General features: G+C 36.8%; 1 protein-coding gene across 6 annotated transcripts in view; it reads right to left on the reverse strand.

The window, feature by feature from the left end:
• Nucleotides 1–5,059: 5,059 nt before the first annotated feature.
• Nucleotides 5,060–16,907, reverse strand: part of CTNNA2 (catenin alpha 2) — a 944,211-nt gene continuing 932,363 nt past the window's right edge. For 5 of the 6 annotated variants that reach the window (XM_028122408.1, XM_028122407.2, XM_028122406.1 and 2 more), the window contains one exon: nt 5,060–5,347. In XM_028122408.1, the coding sequence (XP_027978209.1) occupies nt 5,060–5,347 (288 nt within the window). Of the gene's footprint in view, nt 5,348–7,944; nt 8,062–16,907 lie in introns of all 6 variants that reach the window. The other variant, XM_088026192.1, reaches the window with a different exon arrangement.

Consider the following 16,907-nt stretch of genomic DNA (forward strand, 5'->3'; position numbering starts at 1 on the left):
TGAATCTTGGTTTTCATTTTTCTCCTTATATCTGATCTAATCTTTATTATTTCCTTTCTTCTATTAGCTTTAGGTTTAGCTTTCTTTTTCCCCTAGTTCCTTGAGATGTAAATTTAGGTTGTTGATGTAAGACTTCCTTATTTTACTGAAATTATTTACAACTATAAATTTATACTTTAGCACTGTCTTTAATTCATTCCATAAGTGTTAGTATGTTTAATTTTTTTATCTCAAGATAATTTTGAATTTCCCTATTTTTTCTTTGACAAATTGGTTGTTTGATGTTTAATTTCCACATATTTGAGGATTTTTTTGTATTCTTTCTGCTATTCTAGTTTCATTCCATTGTGATCAGAAAAGCTACTTTGTATAATTTCATTCTTTTAAAATTGATTAAAACTTATTTGCCAAACATATGGTCTATCCTGGAGAATGTTACATGAGTAACATGAGAAAACATGTCTTCTGTGGTTGGGTGGGGTGTTCTGCAAATGTCTATTAGGTGCAAGTGGTCTATAGTGTTCTTCAAGTTTCCTATTTCCTTATTGATCTTCTGTCTGTCTGTTCTACCCATTCTTGAATGAGGTTTCATATTATTCTAAAGCTTTTTTTTCAATCCAGTCAATGCTTGCCTTATATATTTAGGAGCTTTGATGCGGTGCATAGATGTTTGTAATTATATCTCTCTGGTGCATTGACCTTTTAATTATTATGTAGTGTCATTTGTATCCAGTAACAGCTTTGAATTAAAGTATATTTTGTTTGATATTAGAATAGTCATCCTGCTGTCTTTGGGTTATTATTTATATGGATTTTTTTCCCCATCTTTTCACTTTCAACCTATATGTTTGCTTAGATCTAATGTGAGTCACTCATAGATAATATGTAGGTGGTAATTTGAAAAAAAGCAGGGCCTTTTCCAGCCTTTATTGACTGGCTCTGTGAAGGAAAACACCTTCACTAATCAACGTGGCATGAAGGTTTATGGTCTTCTCAAGCCTTTCTAAGCATACCTTTTCCCTGGGCCTGTGTTTGTGCATTCCCCACACCCCATCTCAATCCCTCCCTCTACATGGCTGCCTTCAAGATCTTAGATGTTCTACTGTATTCCTCTGCCCAGATAATCTCTCACCTCCAGGAGCCCATGGGTCTGCAGCCTCCCTTCAGCTCTTCAATGCAGTAGTGACTGCCACTGCTTTTAGTGGCGTTCAGCCTGATATCCAAACTATGCCACCATGTCCACCAGAGCTCCAAGTGAGGAAATCTTTCCCTTCCATTGTATGTGAAGAACCAAGAACTGGATAGCTTCCCCCTGATCATGCTGTGCCAGGGAAGAGGCAGGGCATGGGTGAGCAATAACCCCCAAAATTTCTTTCCATATTGACTGTGACTTTATCTTGTTTAGACATTTGCTTGGTTGCTGCAAATCCTTAACTGGGTTCTAGAGTTCCCGCAAAGATACTGTGGTCAGTGTGTTATTTACTTTGTGTTTCCATGGGGGAACAAGGGCCTGGAGTATCCTAGTCCACTATCTTGCTGATAGCACTCCTCAGCACTATTTTTAAAAATATTATTAATAGCCTTCTGTAGTTAATTCACTTCCTCTCATTACCTTTAAAAATCTCCAAATGAAGAGTAAGTACCCACCCCTTTGACCTGGTTAATATGTAATGACACAGCAATAAAAATCAAATGACTAAAATCTATTATCAGCAAATTTAGGGACTACAATTTATCAAGTCACAATATTTCTGAATCTTCTTTTGTTGGATGATTCAGCTATATACAATATTTTATAGATTGTTATACCTCAAGTGTCTGGGAGGTACCATATTATTGATGCTCAAAAACTGATGACCATCACGATGACACCTATATCCGTTGTTTCTCTATGAGCTAAAACCATGACCTAATTTTTATAAAAGTTGACATCTAAAAATAAAGTTGACTTCATATTCTTGAATATTTAATGAAAAGAAACTACAGATCTATAGATAATCCATGTTTCCCTGGATAGTTTAAGTCCTTGAGAATATAAAGATTTTGTCTTTTGAACCATCAGTCTTAGCACAGAGAGTCAAAGGAAATTGAAATTTATTTAATTCCCTCCCATCAGGAACATCCATTCTCATGCATCCCAAAATGCTACTACTGCAGGAAATAACCCAAGTAACTCCATTTGCTTGGGATTAATTACCAACTGTGTTTTCTCAAATATACTATATATTCAGCTTTTTTTCTAATCCATGTTTATCCTTTGTAGATAATTTTCAGTTTTCTGACTCTTTAATCTTCCTTAATAAATTATATACTTTAATTATTCTCTTACCTCAAATCTAGTTATTCAACAAATAACTGCAAATCCTTCTTATGGTTCTATCACATTTGTCCCATCTAACTAACCTCAGTGCCTTTCAGCCTTCACATCCCCCCATATTATCAGCTATATCTTATGAAGGCACTGCTTTGTCTGTATCACCATCCCATTTAAAATTCCATATTACCTATTGGAAAATGGTCACATTCCTTCATGACCCTCTACAGTTTAGCCTCATACCACATCTCCACATTGATTTCCCACTAGTCCCCATCATGAAACTCATGTTCCCTGCAACTGCACTTGTTGCCAGACCTTGAAGTATGCTGTTCTTTTTGCTTGAAGGCCCACCCCAGTCATCTCCCTTACCAAATTTATTAATTTCTATCTTTCACTCATTTAGAATATATTTACTGTTTACTCATTTCCAAATCCTACCTCTTCTATTAATCCTTCCCCAAATAATTCAGTCCTTAATGTGTTCTGACTTCTTTAGTCTCACAGAGTAGTTATCACTTTATCCCATTCATTTGGCACATTGTGCTTTCTTGGCATATTTACTTATCTCTTTTCTGTCCGCATCATTTCGACTAGACTTATTTTCTTAAGGACAGGAAACAAACAATAAGCCTTTTCATTGCTGCAGTGCTCTCAGCAGAGTGTCTATATTTAATTGTCTTTCTGAGTAGTTATTCTCTTTGATCATAAGAACAATAGTGGATAGTGATAAAAAGCAAGGACTGATTTCCAGAAAACACACACATAAGCATTGTTCATAAGCATGTACTAAAACATTTAGAATTTATAGAGCAAAGTCAAAGGCATTCTCTATATGCTCCTCTATGCCTGCTGAATATGTTTTAGGATTTCTCAAGGAGTTTTCAAGTTTCTTGGCTGGTCTGAAGAATACTTAATTCCTTCAACCCATTAAATCATAGAATAGTGCACAAACCCAGAGAATTATGCCATACTCAAGTCTTAATAAGGAAGGTTGCCAATAAGTTCACTGGGTGTTATGTTCAGCTTAGGACCTGGCTCCAAGAAGTCATTCCATAAATATCTGGAAGAATGAGTATCAATGTGTATGCAAATTAAAGGGGCAGTCTAATTGAAATGGTTGTATAATAGTGTTGAAAATTCGTCTACACCATTGATGGTGAGTCCTCTATTGATAGATCATTCTGAGTCCAGATGAGGAGTAGAACCATATCTAAATACAGTGTTGACCAAGCTTTTCTCTTTCCTCAACTCCAAGGTCTCTTCTCTTTGGGACCTTTCACCTAAACTAATATAGCCTAGGGGTCTATGACTCCCAACGCATTATCATATTGCTAAGAAACACATATTATTTTACCAGAAATCTTCTGGAGACATACTGTAACATGCTAACCTGTAGGGATAAGTCAAATGATAGGAGTTTTGGGCACTCAGATGAACATTTGGGGACTTTTTCTCTTCAAGCCATAGTTGAAAGACTACAGCCTACTTCTGAGTAATGGGACAGAGGCCTTCTTTTCACAATTTGGAGAGAAAATATTTTGAAATTAATGAGTCCCCCTAGAATTTTTTTTTTTTATTCAGTTTCTGAGAACACATTATCTTAAGTCTAGCCAGGGCTGAACATGGCCCAGGTAAGACTAATACATGACTTTATCATTTTAGATTGTTTGAAAGTGAATAAAAACAAATGGAAAAATATGAAATAAATCAAAAGTAATTTCTGGGCTCCAAAGATGACCCAGAGATATCACCAATTTTATCCCCAACCTCTAAAAAAGCATTTTTTAACCGATTTTCAAAAAGATGCTCTTATCTTTCATTAAGTATGCATTTTTTAAAAAAAGAAGCATTTGTCAAATTTCCAGATTATATGTGTTTATTTTGAGTTAGTGGATACAATGGCATATTTAGATACCAGCACTCTGAGCTACACCTATGTATTTGCCTCTAAACCTTCACACATTGTCAGTTTCCATTCTTCTATCATTCCATCACTGGGTCTCCTATTTCTAGCAAAATCATAGTTCAAATTTTTTTAAAGTAAAATATGGATCACCATATTGTGCTTCCAGTGCCCCCAGAAGGATTATAATTGTCTCAAATAAGTGTTTATTTTCAGTAAAGGGGGAAAATTGAAAATATGAGCACTAGTAATGGCACTACTACAAGAGAAAGAATAGAATACAGATTAAAAGAAACATTTTGGTTGGATGAGTTAGTTTTTCCTTAGTAAAAAATCCACTTAATATCATGGATATGACTTCAAAGTTATATTGTTCAATTTGTGGGCCACACACTTCAGCGTATTGGCTAGTACATTTTTGCACTGAAACAGAAGCAATACAAGCTTTATGTTCTACCATTACACTTCCAGATTTTTCACTTATTAAGATACCTGCCAACCTAATGATTCTTGCATGCATTAGAGTTTGCTTTTGTAGAATTAAGTTTATTTTCCCCATCCCTCCCACTCCCATAAACATTGCGATGCGAACTCTTAGTCCAATTTTATGAGAATGTTGCAAAGGACAGTTCTGTGCCACCTCAGGACAGGAATTCCCTGTTCCCTCCCCAGCTACTGATGAATCAGTAGTATTGATCACATCTCATCTCACATGCAAACAGACACTGCTCCCTTAATTTCCCCATGCCAGAGGCATACGAGTCGGCAGGTATGCATACAAAAAATGGAATTAAAAAGAAAAGGAAAAAAAAAAAGCTTTCTTATTAAAGCCTATCGTCCTAGAATGAATCCATTGCTTTGAATTCACTTAAAGCCTGTACAGGCGAAATGTGTTTCTTCTGGGAACCTCGTCTAACTCGTGTCTGGAATTCTTCAGGCTTTTCTCTCTTCACAAGGGGCTTCTTCTCTGGAGCCTTCATCTTCCAAGACACAACCGGTGAGTTGACAGCTGCTGTCCCATAGACCTTCTGGTATTTGGTTGAGGCCACATAGGATGCTTTCACCGTAAGGACAACAGCATTCATCAGGTTTTTAGCTGCCTGGATGAGTGATGTGGCACTGTCCAGCTAGAGCAGGAGGAGAGAGATATACCTGGGTTAGTCGCGGCACAGCATTCACAAGATGGTGGTGTAACTTCACAGTTCAAATAGTGTTGTGCTTGTGCAAGTATACAGTATTGACCAAAAAAGAGCAAATTATTACATGATAAAGTGAACAAGTTACATAGCAGTCACTCTCTTCTATCCTTAATCCCAAGGTAAAAATAAAAAAAGAGGATACTCTATAAGGCATAGCTTTCTAAAACTGCAGTACCTCTAAAGACCAAGTTTTTTTTTAGCATGTAAGAATTCCAATGTAACACAAGTTTTCCAAAGTGGAACATCTCATGTTATTACATTAGGCTGTTTGGTAAGGGTGAGAATAACTCAAATGCTTAAAAGGCATTTGGCAGGCACTGTACAATAAAGAGGTATACAGAGTTATATCTCAATTTTACAGCTCTACCCCTGGAAATATAGACTATTTCTCCATCCTGAGCTCAGGTATGATAGGAATGCAGACAGCTAAGCAGAGAAACACACCCATGGTGCACTGCCTTTTATTGAGGTGTTCATTGAACTTGAATATCTATTTAACTATTCTCGGGTCTTGAATATACCTCTTAGAAAAATAATAATCATGTCAGGCTCTCATAGGTCAGAGAGCATTCAGTGAGACCCCCATATACACATGTTAATGAAATATTGATTTCTTACTATGTGGCAAACACTATTTTAAGAACTTTGTATTTCCTCACTTAACTCAAAAACACCCTAGGAGGTAGCTATTATTGTCACTGCAGTTTATGATGAGAGAATTGGTGCTTTATACAGCTTAAGTGATGAAGTCCTTAAAGACTGTATCATACTGCCACATTGTTGGGTAGGACAGCTAAAATACTGTAATAGTCACAACTTAGAGTAGGTCTAGAAGCTCATCCTTAGACTCTTAAAGCCAGGGTCTTTTCTACTTTTAACCAGTTTGACAGTGTGGTATATATTGTATATGATCCGTTTCAACCTGCTTCACTTCCCGGACTACAAATGCTGGAAAAGTTCAAAACTGCATTTCCCAGACTCCCTTTCAGCCAGGATTCTACAGGTGACCTAGTAAAAGGAAAGAATTAACAGCTGACTGCAAATATTAACTCTAGCCTCTCGGGTGCTTGAGTGTAATTTCTTACAATATCGGTTAAGGAAATATATACATTGCAATTAAATGAGGGATCCAAGAATATTTCTCATTGTTGAGACTGATGTGCTCTAGCTGCATTAATGAATGGGAGTTAGATATACACCCTCTGGGTGCAAGGTGATTAGCAAAGTTTTTTAAGCTAAGGGACCCCAAACACTGTGACTCCCCTATGTGATGTGACTTGCCCTCACTTTAACTTCTTGCCATGTTTTGTGACCAAAGCATGTCCCAAGCAGTGACTCGGCAAATCAGAAGTTACATCTAAGGTCTCTGTGATGCTGTTGCTCGGGCTGTTCTCTGTTCTATATACTTCATTAGAGCTAAATAAATGTGATGCTAAATTTTAAAAAATTATGACAAATGAGCTCTCAGTTCTCCTACCACCAGAAAAGCTCATAAAGTCAGATCATTGGGGAAAACAATGGACAATGCTTTCTATGTAATAATTCCTTGTAATACCATAGAATTGAGGCCCCACTATTTAAAAATAGATTGGAGGCCAGTATTACATTGACCCCACAATAACATAGAAGCAAAGAGATTTGTGGATTAGAGCCATGATTCAGCAAATAATTAACTGCTTTGTGAATTAAATCAACCAAATGTATAGAGTAACTACTTTACCACTTCTTTTACACTGTACAAGGTACACATATACCAAAATAACTACTTAACCCATAATGTTTATTTATAGAGCATAAATTTTGAAAGCTAGCTAAGAAAAAGCAAATTCTAGATTATTCATGTTAATAGAAGAAAGGCCAAGCATGGATTAGTACAGCGATTCTCATGGTCTGTGAACCAGCAGTATCAGTATCACCTGGGAACCTGTTAGAAATGCAACTTCTTAGGCCACTCTCAAACTTTCTGAATCAAAAATTTCTAATCCAGGGGATGCTGATGCATGCTGGAGATTGAGAACCACTGGATTAATGAAACCCAAGGACTATCTCAAGGTTTATTTCATCTAATGATTTTAGAACTTTGATCATACATGAGTTTGGTAACATCTGGGCAAGTTATCTGGCTGAATTTCACTTTTTACATCTTTTCTATTATACCCCCAGGTAGAAGTGTAAATAATGGAGGAGATAGATAGCAAATGTTGGGACAATTGGGTCAGTCATGGTTTCTTTAGTAGCTAGATACCATAGCCCTTGGCCAATTGACAGCTCCCTGTAAGTCAGGTTTCAAAAATGAGCAGTATTCATTCATAAAGTGAGTTAATTCTGTTGTGTATCATGGGTAAAGAGAGGAGAGAATGGCATCAGGGACAGTTCTGTGGATTGGCTTCTGGGCAATAGAATTAGTAGAAGTAGAATAAGACAAAATGCATCTATTGCATTATTAAATGGTTCTCTGAAAGCAAATCTTGGGAGAATTGAATGGATCCAAAGAGAAGAATTACAAGTAATTTGGAAACTTTTACCACAGATTCCATTTTCAGATAGATGGTGTCTAATTCTGCAGCAAAAATATGATAGCCTGTCTCTTCTTCAGAACCCCTTTGCTCTCCCAGCCTGATGCAGGAATCCTGTGAATAAACCTAATACATTGGTTGAGAGTGAGACAGTTCTGAAATATAAAGCCAATGATTTCATTCAAGGCACCTGGTAAGGCAGATATGAATTTGTGGCAAGATGTAAAGCTAGCAGGTGAGGAACTTAGTGAACTAAACCTGATCAAGTATATTGATAGACAATTTGCCCAATCTAAAATTAAATTTGACTTTCACTATTTCTCTATATCCATTTTAATTATTTAGATCATTGTTGCCACAATCAGAATTTCTTTTATTTAAAAATGGCTCTCCTTTATGCTTGTCCAAAATAGCACAGAGACTTGGCATGTTTTGTTGAAAATTCACTCCTAAAGAAAATACACTAAAAATACTAAGGCTACATGGCAAGAAGATCTTTTAGTACAAGGTTTAGGAAAACCTATTTAACATAATTGTATTCTGTTTTGCAATTTATACTGTAACTACAGCATTTTCAGACAAGACATGTAAATGAATATGTACAAATGAAGTCCTAATAACCCATATTAGTTGAGCACTTAGGAGGTGCTTAGACATTGCCTTTGTTCTTTTAATTAAACTGCATGGTTTAAGTTCTAAAAATCCTTGAACTTAGCTAATAGATCTTGCCTCTGAAGTAATGGGCAAAAGTAGGGATTAGGACCTGTACTGTTTTTCTCCAAAAACTACCCTCTGAACCACTCTTTAATCTCTGGGGTCTTGTTTTTCAGTGACTACCTATCATTCAGAATGAACCTATCTCAATGTTAAGGACATGCCTGTCCTTAAACTTGGTACCATTCTATATGCATCATCTCACCTCTGACTCTTAGTGTCATCCTTGGAGCCTGAATTCTTTATAACTAGATCTCCTGGCCTCAGGTGTGTTCCTGTCCAGTGCACAGCCCTTCTCTGTCCTTCCTGGCTTGGATTCACCCTCATGGCAGCAGTGACTGGAATCTGATCCCTGCAGATTTCTCCTGTACTTGTTCAGCTTCTCTGAAGCACATTCACTACACAGCTATAAAGACTGGTTGCCTTTGGTGGGGCTCAGCTACTTTAGTGCTCTAAGCTTTTATCAGGGCTGGTGTTCCTAGCTTTATAACAGCCTTAGTGTGGACTATATTTCCACCATTCCTCTAGCTAGCCTGTATATGTACTGATTAAACTGGGAGTAGAAAGAGACTTGTATCTTTTCCTGCTTTAGCGCCTTTTTATTCCTATTGGACTAGTCTAAGAAAAGTGTCCCAATTTTCAGTTAATTAAAAAAAAAGAGCCTACATTTAGCAAATGCTACTATGTGCCAGTCTCTGCATTAACTCCCCAAGTTTCCTTTCTTTCATTCAATCTCACAACCATGCCTGAGACAGGTAATACTATTATGCCCACTTGGGACAAAGAAGGACCATGCAGCTTGCTAAATATCACATCACAGGTAGGTGGTGAAGCCAAGACTTAAACCAGCCAGCCTAACTCCAGAGCCCACGGACTAACCATTACTTGATGCTGTTTTCCAGAGCCATGCATGGCAGATGAAGCCACAGTCCACCAATCTATCAAGTTATGCTAGACTAATTAATTCTTCCTATTTCATTTCATAGGTGTCTGCTGTCCCTAACCATAGAAATCAGGCTTCTCCTAATTCTGTCACTATTTTTTTTTAAATATCAAAGTACTATTTTAAAAAGGTAGCAGATGTTTCCTCACATCTTGTTCTGTTACAATCCGTGAAAAGCAAATAAGGGTGGGAGAGCTGTTTCATAGTCATTTCTATACGGTTTTTCTAGCTCCTTTTCTGCCTCTGTACTGGTCTTTTCTTCTTAACCTCACTTGAATCCTAATAGACAGATTTCTCTTTCCCTACACCATCCTCATTTTGTGTTTTGAATGCAGAGAAATATTAGAAGGTAGACATTCCTGAATTGTGATTCTTCCATTAATTGATATTTGTGCTAATTCCTTAATGTCAAAGATGAAGACTGTCATGAAAAGTGCTTAAAATGACTTAAAATTTACAGGATCACCTGAAAAATTCTGAAACCCCATGTCATAAGTTTTACAATATTTCATGAACATAGGGCTTACCTTGCAAGAGGTGTTCAGTTTCGATAGAAACAGACTTTGACACAAATATAACTGCATGACTCAATCAAATTCTCAAATGAAAGTGCACCTACATTTCTAGAAATGCTTCAATTCTTGTATACTCTTTTGGTCTACCCTCCATCCTTCTACCTACAATGATTCATCCAGATATTCCTAGGTATTTCTTCAGATACTTACTATATATATAGTTTGTGCCAACCACATGGTTGTGTTGGGTATACATACACAGTCACAAAAATCACAAGATCTAATGCTGGTAAGTTGTTTAGTAGGATGTAAGGTACTAAAGAAACAATACAGGACCTACCTTGAGTCAGGTAAGGGATAGCATAGGAAAATAAAGCATGATGGTAGGAGTGATATTCTAAACTCACTTTAATGGATGAAATAGGTGGTTATTGGTGACTAGATGGCTAAGTGATAAAAAAGGACAAATCTGGAATTCCTAGCTAGTATAGCTGGGTATAAATTGATGCTCTTAAGCCAGATGATGGCAATAAGGGGAAAACAGAGGTGTTAACAATGTTAAGTTTAACTCTGGACGTCCTGAATTTGTGTTACATGTCAGTAAAGTTATCAAAGGGGCAGTTGAAAGTGTGGGGATGAAAATCAGGGGGCCAGTTTTAAGAAACCACATGTCTTGCTTATATTGCTTTTCCCAGTTATTTCATGAAGAGCATTCTGCATGCTACAGGTATTTATGTCAATTTCTGATTTCTTCTTCCCTTCAGATCCCTTATTTAGTGTTTTCACAAAGAGAATAAAGTGCTGAATGCATATTTTCTCTGGTCAAAAAAGTTCAATAGATTCAAAATTTTTTCTCAACATTATACTTTCAGGATCAAAATCAATATTTTAATAATCTAAAGCATAACATCATCAAGAAATATCTTAACTATTCCCCTGACAACCAAGGCTACTTTCTGTTAAGTAATTAGCAATCTTTCACCTTTGAAAATAATGAACTTCCTGGGACTACCCAGCAATAAAACAAATGCAGTTTAGACTTAACAACTGCCTTTAAATACACACGCACGCACACACACACACACAGCATTGTCAAAAGTGCAAAGTAATGTAAAAGAGAAACACACTGGGTTAAATATCTGGGACATGGTAAGTGTCTTAGGATGTTAATTTGTGAGAGCCAGGTATATAATTATAGAAGAAAGTTAGGGTTTCACTGTGTGTTCTACATTAATCCACTTTAAGATTACATAGAGAGATATAACCTGGAAACAAGTCTACTCAAGCTGATTTTTACTGAAAAATAATAAACCATAAGTGGTAGTTCATGGAAATCCCCAGTACAAAGCTATCTGTCCTTGGGACTATTAGCTAAACTAAATAGAATAAAATAAACCTAATTCATTTCAAGGTAATAAAATAGTTCTACTTAGTTACCTCAGAAGACTTAGAAATGCCTGGGGGATGGAACCCGGTCTCATTTGGACCTAGGCTAATTTAATTTTCTCAAGTCAGAGCTGGTAGTGCTAAGGATTTTGAGAATACTAAAAGGGTTCTACAAATATGGGTAGAGTCCATTTTAGCCTCTTGCAAGATCTTTCAGTGAGAATAACTTAGTATTTCATGCCTAAGATGTATTTTAATGGGACTATTCTATACATATTCCGGTCTGGGTTAGGGTTTGGCAGGGAGGAATTTGTAATAGGAGAACTGACAATAAGCTGAAAGTAAACACCTTGAGAAAACTGGAATTGTTCCACTGGAGCTGGTCATTTATTTATATTTAAACAGTTACCTCCCCAAAAGGAGTCACAAATTGCTTGCAGGAGGAAAAAAACAAAACAAAACAAAACAAAAAACAAACAAAAACCTTGCTACAAGCCAGCTTTGCTATTAATGAATGGGAGGTTAGAAACCCAGAGCATTGGAGCCTATTATCCACCAAGAAGAACATTTCATGTTTTAAAAATCCATGAGGCTTTGAAAAGATATTTGATCTCCTTAGAAACTGTGATACATTTGAAATACCTTGAAATACCTGCCTACTTCTTCCATAGTCTATATCAATAGCACTTTTTAAAAGCTCTAGCAAGTCCAGGGCAATAAATAACTCAAGCAAACAAAGACATGGTGAGAAGGTTCAGCCTAACTGAATCTTTCCCTACTTTGTGGATGTTTACACAGTTGCCAATAAGACAATTCCTTTGCAGTGAGCCTTCATTTCAGGCTCCTAGTCCACTCGTTCTTCATCAAACAACAATGTAGTGAGTTAGTATTCCTTCCGGATAATAGGGCAGGAATTGGCCACTTATCTTTATGGTGGCCATGGCTGGCATTATTACTCAGGGCACTTTGCTCCCTCAAAAGCTGCTGAGGGGCATGGAAACAGAAACATCTTTACCTCCTTTCTCCAAGAGGTCACCTTTTGACAGATTCGTCTACTCTACCTCTACTTCTATATCTAAATTGACTTGTTTAATACTTATGTTTTTGTTTCTACCAATCAGATTGCTGACAAGTATGATGCTGTATTGACTCTTGTTCCTATAGCTGATGCCATAATAGTTGTTTAATTAATGAAATCATTAAACAGAAGACATATGTATTAAAGGAAGTCTGAAGTATTGGGGGGATTATTTTAATCAGGTGATAAAAGTTAGCTGAATATATTAACAAGTAGGGTGTCTGAAGTGAAATGACCATCACAGGTATGCAGCAATTATTGTTACAGAAAAGAAAAGTGTATTAAATCTGGTAACATTAGAACATGTAACAGTCCTTCATAAATGACAGTTGAAGTACTGTAGGATAACTCCTGAAGAGTTGGCTTAATCCCAGGGGTATTCCCATTTCATTTGGTATCTTGAGCAAATGTCGTATAACTTTAAGTAGTGGATCAATCACAACATAGGGGAGGATAAGAGGTCTGTTATATTTTTCTGCAGGGCTACCTTGAATGATGCCAGGAAGGCAGCTGGTGCTCTACCAATGCTGAAGGCCAGTTGTTAGGAAATCTGTATGTAATGGCTCAAGATTAAGTTGGCAAAGGCCTTACCAGAAAAGCACTGCCATCTAAGAAAAAAATCTCCACAGCACTACTGAGAAATTTACCAATTGGATCTCAGGTAACTTTTCCAACTGGACAAATTTGTGTCTTTAATTCATTTAGGTAAGAAGTAGCGCTTCATATTCAGCCAGTCCACTGATTAACTGTCTTCATTTGCATTTTTCAATTATAGGTAAGTAAACCTTGGGGACTCCCATGAAAGCTTAATTACAGTCAAATTTCCTAAATATGGCTTAAAGCCATTTTTTTTCTATTAAAGGCAGAACAGTTTTTGCTCAACCCAAAACAAGGCATTCTTGCTAACCGTGGAATCTCAAGGAGAAATGGGAATATCAAGAGGTGTTGGCCCTTGGAAAGTTAGGAACAGATATGTCTGTTCATCTAGAACTCCCTAGCTCCTTTTTCTATATTTCTTTCTTCCCATAACCTTCCTTTTTTAATACTGCAAGATTTCCTGACCCAGAGGCCTTCTCTGGATTGTTCTCACATAACAGAACCACAGCAAGAGTAGTACCAATGGACTTTTAGGCACCCACCATGACTGGGAGATATTTCTGAGTAAAAAGACAATCTTTACATCACATAAATATACCAGGTATTGACTGCTGATCTTGTCATCTGTAATAATGAGCATGTCCTCACCATCCAGGGTTCATACCATCTAGTAACTCTTCAAAGGGCTAAAGCTCCTTTTTACTTTCCCTATAGGAGAGCCAGCTAGCAGAAGATCACTACCTTTGATCAATTTCCTTAAGCAGCATCATTACTAGGAGACAAATCTGACAAGCCTTTGTCCAAGACTCCAAGAACATTATCTTCATAAAATGGATGAGCCACTATACTATCAGAAGTGTCTAACTTTGTATGGATGTAGGATCTGCTGATACATGATGAAAGCAATTTAACACCTCATGAAATATCTTCTAGGCTCCAACATGCAACCATTAAGAAAGGAGTAGACAAGAGTTAAGGACCACAAAGTTTGGAGAACTGTGCCTGGTAAATGAGCATAATCAGAAGGCCCTGGATTATTACTTCTCTTCACATTCAATCACTAGGAATTGTGTTACATGGCATTATTCATATATTGGAGAAAGGAAACTCTTATCCAGCTCCTGACCCTCTCCTTATCAGGTAGGTAGAAAGAACTGTTTGAAGCCTCTGTTGCTACCTGATTGGTGGTGAAGTGGCTCCTTTCCCAGGAGGTTTTTTTTTTTTTTTTTTTTTGGCGCCTCTCCTCAGGATCTTAGACCCCTTTTCCAGTACATTATTACATATTATGCTCTACCTCCTGCCCCCCCTTCCTATTTTTTCCTCTCTTACAGTGAATGAAAGCTTGCACTCTACACTTCCAAACCTGTTTGGACTAATCACTGGCTATGTGATTTTGAGAGAGCTACTTAACCTAGCTCTACCTCAAAATCTTTAAAGTAAAAATGAAATGAGCACTTTCTAGTATTAAATGAGATAATGCCCTCAAAGCTGAGTGCCTGGCAAATGATTTTAAGCTTTTGTTATTACTGTGATCCATGTTTCCTTAAATAACCATTTGAGTCCAAAAAGGTCTTTTAAAATTATATTTCTTGGACTCTACTTCTTTCAAGGTCCCCCCACTATGCTGCATTTGGACTTTCTCCAACTGTCTTCTTACTGAAGTTACCACCACTTTGGCTTGCTATCAATGCCTGTATATCATAGTTTTTTGGTTTTTAAGTAGGCCCCATGCCCATCACAGAGCCCAACATGGGGCCTGAACTCACAACCCTGAGATCGATACCTGAGCTACCCAGCTGCCCCAATGCCTGCATCTCATACTTTTAATGTGATAGGATAAATGCATGGAGAAATTCGCAGGGGCAAAAGAAAAGCATCAAAATATTAGTATCTTTTCTAACACTACTGAATTATTTGGAAGGAAGAAATTTGAGATCATGATTCACTACAAGAAAGCATGGGTTTTACATAGATGTATGATACCCATAATATCTATGAACATTTGGGCCTTAAGTGGGGTTGGAGAAAGACTGACAGTAGAAAATAAAAATGGTCATAGTAAGAGATGGAAGATGATCTAGTCTATGAAAGTGAGGTTTAAACCTCTAATTTGAGAGGCAGTAAAATAAATAGTATAAAATATTTTACTCATGAACTTATAGGGCCTAAAATTCTGGCTTTTCATTTTGGTTAATTTCTTACTAAAACACAAGAAATAATTATTGGTAGAGAAAAAGTAACCCTCATCCACTTTGGAAAAATAGAACTACCCTATAATACAGTAATTCCACTATTGGGTATTAACCCAAATAAAACAAGAACGCTAATTCAAAAAGATTCTAATGTTAAGTGATATTAGACAAATACCATATGATTTTACTCCTAAGTGGAATTGAAGAAACAAAAGAAGTGATCAAAGAAAAAAAGGCAAAGAAAATATAGAGAACAAACTGGTGAGTGCCAGAGGGGCACTGAGTGGAAGGATGAGTGAAATAGATGAAGGCGACTGAGGGGTACACTTACTGTGGGGAGTACTTAGTAATATACAGAATTGTTAGTTCATTATACTGTATACCTGAAACTAATAACACTGTTAATTATATTGAATGAATACAAAAAAAAGGAGCCCCTTCTGGCCTAGTGAAGATCAACCTTTAGCCTGGTGCTTCATCTCCCTCAAAACCCAAATAACTGGGTTAGCTAGACTTGTTTTCTAAAGTTTTAAATCTCTTTTCCTACAGAATAGGCTATTTAGTCCATTGGACCTAGAACTTGCCATCTCCACTTAAGATTGGCCTAACTCTCACTGTTGGATCTGTACATTCTTTAGGGGTACTTTAAAGTCCCGTTTGACTGTGCTCACATTTATCAGGCAAATAAGTTAGCAAAGGGCAGGCTTTGAGAATAGAGCTTCTTATGAAAAAATCTGGGATGACTAAAAAATAAATCCTCAGGCAAGGACAGTGTGTGAGCTGTGGCCTGGAAAGGCCAGGAGATACAAAACAACACAATGGGAAACCTCAAGATTGGCCCTACTTGTCAATGCTCTGAGCCTCTTCCAAAACCAATAAAGCAAGAATGACTGTTGTGTATCACACTTGTTGCCATTTCTTTCTTCATTGGTACATGTAGTAGGCATGGCCGGTCAATAATAGTCCTTTGTCTTAGACATGGTCTCAGAATTCTCAAAGCATAGCCCAATCAATCACTAGCAATTGATGACAGTAATCCAGATGAAACCCATTTAAAGAAAAGGGCATACTTAGAAGAAAACTTATGAGTAAAAGCATACACTAAAGTCAGTAGGCAAACACTGTAAAAGACAGAAGTAGTAAAATCAATTATATCTTAAAATGAGTTAAGGGAACTCACAAAAGCATGTAAAATGTGCAAGGGTGAGTAAAAACAGTTTTTTTAGAATGTATCTAAACTTTAGTGACCATCAATATGGGCTCCTATATATTTAGGATGTTATATATGAACATCATGGTAATTAAAAACTTATAATAAAGTCAAACATAACACTACAGAAAATCAATTACAAAGAAATAGAGAACTACAAAAACAGCCAAAAAAAAATGAACAAAATTGCAATCAGTACATGACTATCAATAATTACTTTAAATGTAAATGATCTAAATTCTCCAAAACACATAAGGTGATGGAATGCATAAAAAAAAAGTACCTACCTATATGCTGCCTAGAGATACTGCCTGCAGATCTAAAGACACTAAATGAA

Source organism: Eumetopias jubatus, unplaced genomic scaffold (assembly GCF_037043125.1).
Source record: "Eumetopias jubatus isolate StellerSeaLion01/CBP00866 unplaced genomic scaffold, mEumJub1_p1.0 scaffold_9, whole genome shotgun sequence".
In the NCBI taxonomy this organism is placed as follows: Eukaryota; Metazoa; Chordata; class Mammalia; order Carnivora; family Otariidae; genus Eumetopias; species Eumetopias jubatus.